This window comes from Passer domesticus, chromosome 3 (assembly GCF_036417665.1).
Source record: "Passer domesticus isolate bPasDom1 chromosome 3, bPasDom1.hap1, whole genome shotgun sequence".
Lineage (NCBI taxonomy): Eukaryota > Metazoa > Chordata > Aves > Passeriformes > Passeridae > Passer > Passer domesticus.
This window is the reverse complement of record NC_087476.1, coordinates 119,013,574-119,024,062: the sequence shown is the minus strand read 5'-3', so window position 1 is coordinate 119,024,062 and position 10,489 is coordinate 119,013,574. Positions and strand designations below refer to the sequence as shown.

Below are 10,489 nucleotides of genomic sequence, written 5' to 3'. Positions count from 1 at the left end.
GTATCCTCATGGAGTCCCCCTGAATGTTCTAATCCTGACCCACAAGCACTGCAGGAGTGAGGATCCAGGTCTGACCCAGTCCCGACTAACACCAGGGTGCCTGTGGAGACAGTGCTGGCTACAGGAACTGGATTCACAATGGATCAGACTTATCCAGGATTTATTAGAACTTCCATGGACTTCAGATGATGGATGTGGGTGCAGGTTTCATCACACAGTCTTAACTCAGGAGCAAATACACACCCATAAAGAAAATCACTTAAATCTTCAATTTTAGTAAGAACATTAAAAAAGCAAAGAGATTAAAACATCCTTTATAGTCAGCACGGATGCAAGCTACAGGTAGATGAGGAAAAAACAGGGCGAGAGACACATTTCATCACCTTGGGATATGATTTATCTGAATTATTATGAAGAATTTTAAACCAAAGCTGGTTAGATAATCCTAGTTTGAAACAACATATTTATTTTAAATTACCACTATAACCTCATTAATTGTCACAAAGAGCCTGATTTATAACAGGCTTGTTACAGAGAACTCTCAAGTGTTCAGTTCTGCAGTTATGTATTTTTGGTGAGATCACAAACAGTAGAACATAAATTCATTATTTTTCATCTAAATATGACTCACAGTGTAAAGATTAGGTACCATCTGGTTGTATGTAACAAGTCTCATTGTGCACAAATAATCACCAGCACTTCTAAGCTTTTATCTGTCTTTCAAAGCTGCAATAAATTAGACATTGGCATTTTGAACACTAAATGTTGACATTCATGGTGTAAGATGTCTAACACAGCAACCAGGAATTCTTACTTGGTGGGAACAGGGAGCATTTACACTTATCCCTAGTACAGAAAAGCATTCCAATGCTCTTGTGACATTTGATGGAAGCACAGAAAATATCATGCAGCAGAAATGTCAGTTTTGTGCTTAGTGAGGTGCCCTCCTGTTAGTATCTAGTGTTGAAATCCGAGAAGTCAAGCTTGGAGATCTCCTTTTCATTGGAAAAATTTGTTTTATCGATGCGGGAACTTGGGCTTCCAATTTTGCTCAGCCAGGATTTCCTGCAGGAAAAATAAGAGAGGGTTGGCAGATAAGGAACTGCACATGTGGGTGTTATTCTCTGTCATGCCTTCACTCACTTTTACTTTTTTTAAGAGACATAAAAAGCATCTTTCAATAAGGAAATTACCCCAAATCTGTTCTTTTCTGTTTTCCCTCCCTTTCCACTTTAAAAGCAAACCAAACGCTTTAAAGGTATCAGTGTTTCCAGGGGATTTACAGAATATTACATAAAAACACAGCTGACAAAAAGGCTAAAACAGATTTACTGCAGTGATCCCTTCTAAACACTACTAATAGTATTCCAATAGGTATAATTACCTTTGCAGAGTCAATACTGTGCTTTTAGCAAGGACCTACAAACCACTGACAACTGAAAAGATACAGGAAAACAGAATCCCAACAGCCAATTTGCTCCTTGCTGGCAACCAAAAGAATGGGAACTGGAAAGGAATGAGTTCAAAACCAGCAAAAAGACATCAACTATGTCAGAGCAATACTGGTTTGTAATAAATATTGAATGTTATACTGGATAACTGGATACTCAAACACTGGAAATGCAGCAGGTGAGAGGTTTATTTACCAAACACATTTGGTCAGTATTTTTGGTTGTACTAGACTCCCAGAAGTAGAAGAGAGAAAGCATCTTATTGGATCTTATTGAAGGAGAAATATATTTCCACACAATTTTTAGAAGTTAGTATAGACATTTAACTGATTACTATTAAAAAGAAATAAATATTCACCTTATTCTGATTTGAAAACAATAGTTGCCTTATTAAGAGTTATGCTAATTAACCCTTTGCAGAATCCCACTGAGCATTGTAAACTGCAATATTCTAGCAGTGAGACCTAATTTTGATGTCTTTATAATGAGAATCATGCACAGAAATTACTTACCTTGAGCCAGTAAATCAATGTATCACATCCAAGATACAGAAACACACCTTGCTAGAGACCCTACATACAAGATTTTTTAAAAGGCAGCTCTTGACACCAGAACACACTGCAAAACATCTCAAGGGGCTTCAGCAGTTACCAGACACAAATAATTTCCCCATGAATCATGTTAGTCTCTCACAGATGGGTCTCATCACTGGCACAGACAGTTCTAAATTTGCATTCAATGTGACTTGAACAATAAAATGCAGCCTCTGTATGGAAAACTTCCTACAAAACAGCAACCACACCCAGGTATCTCATGTTCCAAGTGTGACTTGCTTTATCTTAGCATAGAGAAATTAAAATATCTGTCAGATGCTTCCACTTCTTCACACCTCTTGTTTTTTGCTGCATGTTATGAACAACCTCCCTTCCTGTCTTAGATGAAGCCTTTCCAGTAAGGAACATAACATGGGAATAAGAGTCCAGGAATAAAACAGGAGAACACAACTTCCCAGTTCTGCTGGAAGCCTCAAGAAAGAGGGGATATTTCAACAGAGGGAAACAAGCCTAAGGACAGACCAGTCCCTTTTGTTTCATATTCAGAAAAAAACTTGAAAATGGTTATTGCTTATTTACCAATAAAGTCTGTAACAGTTGGACAGTCCTTGAGTGAGAAAAAAGAACATGAATTTGAAATACTGAATTAATCTCCTGAAAATAGTAGAAATTGCTTTTTAAGTAATGTGATAGTTTGTTCACTATTTCCTTTTCCCATTTTGAAGGTGATCTTATCCTGGAAAAAAACCAAAAAGAACATATTCCTTGTCCAGCCTTCACAATCAAAATTCATCCCTGGATACTTCCAACTCCCAAGTTCTGCTGGGTGAAAAAGTACCTACAAATTCTGACCAGAGCAAACAATCCACTCTCAGCTCCTTCACATGAATAAGGATGAAGCACAAATTATGAAAATCCAGTTAGAGCAACCCAGCTCCATGGAAACTCTTTACAGGATGTGTGTGTTATTTCTTATTTAATGCAGCAGGGAGGGGAGGAGGCAATACCTGGGAAATGCATGATTTTGGGGCTCAGCTCTGCATAGAGAGGACTTTCCTCAGCCATCTCCCTCTCTCTGCTCAAGTGACAACCCAGTCACCAGCACTATGAAGAAGCACATTTTTTACAAACTAAGAAAGCAGAAAATCAGTATTTCCTAGAAGTTAAATGTCATCTCCAATCTCATCACTACCACGGGTATTTATTTCCTTCAACAGCGAAGAAAAGGTTCTGCACTCTCCTCCTCAGCCTTCTCAATTCCCATTCACCTCAGATCTCTTCATGTGTGTAGAGATGAGCTTCAATTACTTGCATTTGGAGTCTTAGCTTGTCATTTATAGCATCCATGTTAAAATTCACTGCTCCTTCCCACTTCTCCTCAGGAGTGCAAAGACTCCCTCCCCCTCACTCATCTGAAGCAAACGAGGACATTGCTGAGAAGACACCACACAGGTTACTCTTGTTTTAAAGGATTTATTCCCAAAGTGACTGCTCCACTGAATCCAGAACAAGAGCTAACCTCTAAATAGCCATTTCTGACCATGTTTAACTTCATGGAATGGTTTGGGTTGGAAGAGACCTTAAAACCCATCCAGTGCCACCCCCTGCCATGGGTAGGGACACCTTCTACTATCCCAGGTTGCTCCAAGCCCCATCCAACCTGGCCTTGGACACTGCCAGGGATGGGGCAGCTACAGCTTCTCTGGAAAACCTGTGCCAGGGCCTCCCCACCCTCACAGGGAAAAATTCCACTTCAATATCCCACCCAACCCTGCCCTCTGTCAGTCTGAAGCCATTCCCCCTTGTCCTATTACTCCATTCCCTTGTAAACAGCTCCTCCCCAACCCAAGCACTGCCTGTCCATGAAGTCACTCTTGGCCATGCTCTGATCCCATTGAGTTAACCATGGATAACCATGGATTTCTGAGTTACACAACCTCCCTGTCCAGGGGAGAAGCCAGTGCTCCTGAAACAGCTTCCCAACCAAACCACACAGCTTCCCTATCCCCATGTTCATGGGGAATACTCCTAGGAGCTTAAAACAATTTGATCTGTCACTCTTTCCCTTCTCTCCTTTCATTAACTAAAACAAACCTTGCTAAGAGAACCTGCCCTGACACCCAGGCAAACAGAGCCCTCCCCACTCTACATGTTCTTGGAAAACAACATCCAAAGAGCTGGGTTTTCACCAGCCCACTTTATATCCTTGTGGAAACAGCCCAGCTGTGCACAGTATTCCAAGCAGGAAAACACTCCTACCTGTCAACTTGGCAAAATGGAGCCTGGCCAGGTATCTGGAGAGCTCCCTGGAAAAGTTATTTAAGGAGCTACATCTCTGTAACACAGGATAATCACAGAACCCAATGTTGGAAAAGACTTCTCAGATAAATTCCAAACTTTGACCAAACACCATCTTGTCAACTAAAGCAGAGCACTAAGTGCCATCATCATTAATAATAATTAATTACACTGGCACAGTCCTAAAATCCACTGTGCTTGAAATACTACAATAACAGAGTAACTTTCTGATTTCCTGAACAATATTTATTTTTTAACTCCAATCTCTAAAACAAACAGCTTGCTTGGCATTATTCTCTGAAGTATTTCTTTACAATATGAAAATTACTCCTGCAATAGTTCCTTTATTTGTGTGCAAAAAGAGAAACTTTTATCCTGATACTGGAGAAATTTACAGTCTGTGGTACTAGGAAAGGACCTGGAAATGCCCTCCAGCATTAATACATAAGGACCTAGGCACAGGTTAAGAATATGCTCCTCTCTCTTCACCTCAAGCACAGTGTCACTTAAGTGGAACGGAGAAACCTGTGTTTTTATTTAGAGCAAGAGAAAATAATGGCACTGGCTTGTTTACACTTTATTTCCCTTTGTTAGGATAAATACTGCAGAGAATGTTACTTTTTGAAGACCATATTTACATCTGTGACAGCATATAGACCAGCATTGCAAATATTTATAAAATCCCTCCAAAAATATTTTTGCCTTCTGCAACAGCACTGTCCAATTTTCATAAATCCTGATATTTCAATATTTGCAGAAGAAGTGTGGAACTCTCTCTCATGGCTATCTGGCTTCTGAGATTTTGTAAAGAACTTCAGCCATGGTTTTCAAGCTTTGCTCTGCAATCTTTAAGGCCAGGAACATTTACTCAAAAACCTTTGCTTTTATAAACCCAAAATTCCTCTGCGTAAAGACACCTCCCACCTTTCTCTCCTCAGCTTACTGCAGAGCCATTCCTATTGTCCCTACACCTCGGCTCCTCCTGCCAGGAAAATAGGTAATCATAAAGAAAATTTATAGGGTTTCTTGCTGTGAAAAAGTAGCAGGAAGAATAAAAGCCCTGGCAAAGAAGTTTGTTGGGAATACTGGGATTTGAGAACCAGGCAAAGTGCAAGGGAGGGGAGTCTTAACACCACTATTAGGATGGGCCCACCAGAGCCCACCACATCCAAGCCGAGGCAGGGGCTGCTCCAGAGGATTAAAGGAAGCAGAAGCAGCAGGGTTGAAGGATACAGACCAAGCAGTGGGTGGCTGGAAATGAGGGGACCTGCTGAGGCATGGGCATGGTGGCCCAGAATAGAGCTGCAGCCTGGAGGTGTGGGGGAGCTGGGCTGCTCCGTGCATCCCAACAGCAGGAATGCCTCTGCCCATCAGGGACTTAACACAAGGTCTGCAAGAGTTTGAGGAAAGAGAGAAAGGTAGTTAATCAAAACTGGTGTTTGACTCTGTTTTTAAACACAGCTGTCAGATGAATGCTGTTAATTTGTTTATATTTCTTCCTTCCTTGCTGCACTCAGGGGCAGTATTTCCCTTGGGAATGCACAATGAGCTCTTCCTCGAGGAATATTGGAAAGGATGTCAACAGCAAGGGCAGATTAGCAGGATCTGAGATTCTACAGATATTGTGGGACACAGCCCTGAGTAAGCCTCAAATACACATTTTAGTGGTGATTTCTATTTATAAACTTGAGAAAAGTGACTTATGTGTTAATCATCACATTCTGTATGGTATTGGCAAGGCTTTTTTAATGAAGAAGTGATCACGGCCAGTTCGCATCAGGGGAGAATTTGGCTCTATGTACCTCACATCCACTCTGACACTGGTATCTGATCTATGCTAAATGTCCTCACCTACTACTTTAAAGAGGAGGAATTATCCCACAATGATAGAAACCAAGCCTGGAGTTGTTTTGGTTGTCATATGCAATGCCAAGATCTGTTGTGCATTTTCCTGCTAATCATCTTGGTAACCTTCAAGGAGGATTTAATCATTTCAACATGAGATCATAAGTATATTTTTATTAAAACTTATCAGCATACCTCTTTGTTTAGGCCATGTTAGGCAAGTCACTTTTGGCTTCTTTCAGAGATCTTATCAGAAAAATCTCAGCAACACTGCAGTCATTTGTTCCAAAGTAAAGAAGTAAGTGAAAAGTAACCCCAAATTCAGCCATTCCAGTAACTCAAACAAAGCTTTTATGTCCACACTGACCTACAGAAAAGCAGGAGACAAAGGGAATTTCCAGTTAAGTTTGTGTCCTGTCTCCCAGAGCAGTAAACATCCCAGGAAGCCAGCAGCAGCCAAAAGGCCCATTGTATTTTCTCTCTGGAATCTGTCTGCCCCTACAGGGACCTTGGCTCCCCAGGCTGACTGGGAATTTTGGCTAACCCCACCCACTGCACAGAATGCCACTCAAGGTTCTCTGCCATTCCACATCCATTAAAGCCAAGGCCACAGGAAGCTTAAATGAGGAGGAACTGTTGCTGTTAGGGCACCAACAAAGGAAAAGCACTTCTAATGCTCAGCACCCATCACCCACATAAGACTGAACAAGGACTAAAGGACTCCAGCCTCTGACCAATTTTACCCATCAAAATGTTAATTAAATCCTTACACTGGCCATTTCAGAGCCATAATGAATCACCACACTTGACCAGCTCAGCTTTACTTCAAACCCATGTCCTTACACAGCCTGGCAGAAATCCATGAATCCAGCTGACCAACACAGTCAGGAATTTGAAAGACAACACTTCCCTGTTGTGCAGTCCCAGGGCTCAGCCGGACACAAAAGCCACGAGGAACAACACCCACAGTTCCACACTTGCTGCATCTCCTCACAGGAGACACTTACACTGAAGAATAATTTATTATTATGCAAGAACTAAAAATAATGCCAGGTCAAACTGGAGTGAATTCCTTCAAGCACCACTGAGATTCTATTTTCCCCAAATGTCCCCCTTATTTTACAAATCTCGTTGCATAGTTAAAGGATTGAAAAAATAAAAGTTAGAAGGCTCACTGAGAAGTTGCCATTTCCAATCATAAAGGTCTTAAAGGAAAGCATCAACACTTTGAAAGCATCCTCCTGTCGAGCTCTGAGCAAGTCTGAGGGCCAATATTTAACATTTTCAGTGTTGCAGTGACTGCACATAAATTTATCTTTTCCTAGAATGCCTCTGTTGGAATATTTCACAAGCTAACAAGGTTGGCCTACAACTAAGAACTTTGGGTCTCTTTTTATCCTTCGTTTGCAAGAGAGTTTTGAATTTTTTGTCAAGCATTCAGCCAGCTCGGCTCTATTTTTTCTTCGATTTTACACTATGTGATCTAATTTGTTAATTTAAATTGCATGCTTTCCAAGGAAGCAGTTACACCCCCACCTTTTAACCTCCCATCTCCAACTGCTTTTCTTAAAGCAACTGTGATATAACATAGTAGACATTTCAGAACATCAGAGCAACAAGAAAATGTTTTAAATACATAATATTAGAGAGCACAAGTGTTCAGGAAAACACCAAGTGGATTCCACTAGCTAATATCATTTATAAGCTGAGAAAATCTGAGCTTTATCAAGCTTTCTTTCATAATGCTCTATTTTTTTTTGGTATTACAGATATAGCTCTAACAAGCAGAAAGCAAAAAATTAACATGAGGATGTTGCAGGGATTCTGTTCTTGATTTGACAAGTACTCCTTGTGCTTTCCAGCACACCAGAGCATGGAGGTACAGCCAGCAGGGTGTGTTTACAAGGCAGGGAACACTGCACCTGTCATCCACAGGATGCACACACAAGATTCCCTGGAAAGCAGAGGAAGGACTAGGATATGTATTATTTATTGTTTCCATCATATATCCCAAGACCCTCTGTCTGCTCTGCCTTGAGGTAAAGCTCCAGACACAACAGCCTGAGGCAGGAGGGGCTCCAGGACGGGATGTGCCAGGCTGTCCCTCAGGACCTTACAGAAGCAAGCATCCCTTTCCAGAGTCACATCCCAAGGAATTGTGTTCCACTTATAGTAAGAAAATAACTTTCATTCTTCAACACATAGCTTCTTTATCAAGTTTTTCTTACGACTTCACCTGTATTCAAAATACCATTTCTGGCAGATCTAATCTCAACCACATTTCTCCTGGCTTTCCAAGTTCCCTCAAGTTATCCTTTCACTCTCTGCAGGCAGGTATTAAACACATCACCCTAATGAAGCCATTCAAGCCCTGATCCCAAACCACTCCAACAAGAGGGATGCTCCAACAAGAGGGATGCTCCAACAAGAGGGATGCTCCAACAAGAGGGATGCTCCAACAAGAGGGATGCTCCAACAAGAGGGATGCTCCAACAAGAGATCAGCTGAGATATCAAATAAAAACCAAATATAACTCAGCCAAGGCTACTTGATTTCCTCAAAGTCTACCTTGCAGCACCTCTAATTGTTAGGCTTTATATTTTCTATTAATATTAAAAAAATAGATAAAAAAATACTTTTCCACCACAGCATGCCAAGGGCAAAGCCCATCCTGGGGTCCATGATCTGTCACTATGGATATACTCACTGAGGTAAAATAAACACACTTAAAGCTCCCAGCTATTTAAGGAAGCCATCAGAGCATGAAGAAGTATCCTGGTTCAATGTTTCTTTGTGTAAAAAAATTGCTCAACAAGGCTTTTAATACATACTGAAATGAGATCTGATACGTGTTCTTGCTGTTCAGTGTTGTACTACATCATGCTTTTATTAAACCTCATTTCCAGAGTATTTACCTAAAAACATTCTCCTGTTTATCTGCAACAGTGATAAAATGAATGAATCAAGAAATAGATTTCTTTGAATCTTTTTTCCTACAAAATGAAGCCACACTGGAAATACCAAAATCTTGGCTTCTCAAGGCAGCTCTGGAACTTCCTACTTGGAATTACCACATACTGAAAACAAACCAGATTGATTTTATTACAATTAAGTGTAACTGGCTTCATCTTTCCACCTACATTTCCCATGGGTGTAGACATTTTCCTGCTCATTCCAAATCTGCCCATTAACAGTACAAGATTTTGGCAGTGAGAGCTTCAGACTCCAAAAAAATCAGAATAAAAGTGGTATTCTACTAAAGACAGTAACTTTTTTCTACTGAAGTCAACAGCATCTTGTGTCTACTAAAGTCAACACTTACTAGGGACAGGGACATAGACCTGATGTCTGCTTTTACAAAACCTAAAGAACCACAACTACAGAAGAAATATCAAAATCAAAAGAAGCCATATTTGGAAGTCTATTTTGTACTGTGTAAGTATTCCCAAATAGAACTTGTTAGTAACTATTTGTAAGTACCTTGTCCTGCAGAAATTTTAAATTTTGTTTTTTATGCTTCATAATTCCTTAATATACAGCAGGTTTTGATATTTTGTGAGATGCTTGGTAACAAGAGAATTATTGGCAAAGCATAAATATGTTCCTAAACTCCATCTTCCTGGGTTTTTTTTTTTTCCATTTTTCCTCCAAGCTTCAGGGTCTGTCAAGAAGTATCAAACATCTCATTTGTTTTCTGTAATTTATGCCATATTCTTTTTTTCCCTTCCCCCTTTTTGAAATTCTTCTTATGGCTTTCCCATGGAGTCTGGCTCCAGGAGCTACATGGATTGGGATGTGAATTGAGAACTACAAAAAAATCCTTGAAAGACACAAATCTAACTAGTGGCTCATTTTACTGAAATTTATGTACAAGTATTTCAGAAAAGCCCTCAACTCATTTCACAGTCAACTTGAAGCTCCTTAGTGCTTTCACTGACAGATTTCCAAAGGCAGGGAGCTGAAGCTCTTGCACAGAAGACACAGAGGCATTCCTAGAATAAAACCTCCCAAAAGGCAAGCTCAGGCTCTTTGCTTTTGCTCAGGGTTTATTTGACCATTTCTAAGTGCACAGAGAATAAAAGATGTTTTCAGTTTTTGGCAACACCAAGACCTTTGAAGCAAAACAACAAAAGTAATAATTTATAGGAGGAATTATGCAAACTTCCAAACATTAGCAGTGTATGACTGGGGGAGCTGCTGTGAAAAAGTAATTTCACAAAATTCATGTCAGAACAATTAATGTCATCATGCTTTTATAAAAACAAGCTGCCTGACTGTCCTGAAAAAACAGTCCAAACACTATATAAATCATATCAGTTAAATATGAACTTCACAGCAGCT

At 40.2% G+C, this 10,489-nt stretch overlaps 1 protein-coding gene across 5 annotated transcripts in view; it reads right to left on the bottom strand.

Moving 5' to 3' along the window:
* Positions 1-246: 246 nt before the first annotated feature.
* The window catches only part of ACYP2 (acylphosphatase 2), a 32,978-nt gene continuing 22,735 nt past the window's right edge, over positions 247-10,489 (bottom strand). For 3 of the 5 annotated variants that reach the window (XM_064415543.1, XM_064415546.1, XM_064415545.1), the window contains exon 4: positions 375-1,065. In XM_064415543.1, coding sequence (XP_064271613.1) covers positions 951-1,065 — 115 coding nt within the window. In that variant the 3' untranslated portion in view covers positions 375-950. Of the gene's footprint in view, positions 1,066-6,343; positions 6,516-10,489 lie in introns of all 5 variants that reach the window. The other 2 variants (XR_010359637.1, XM_064415544.1) reach the window with 2 other exon arrangements.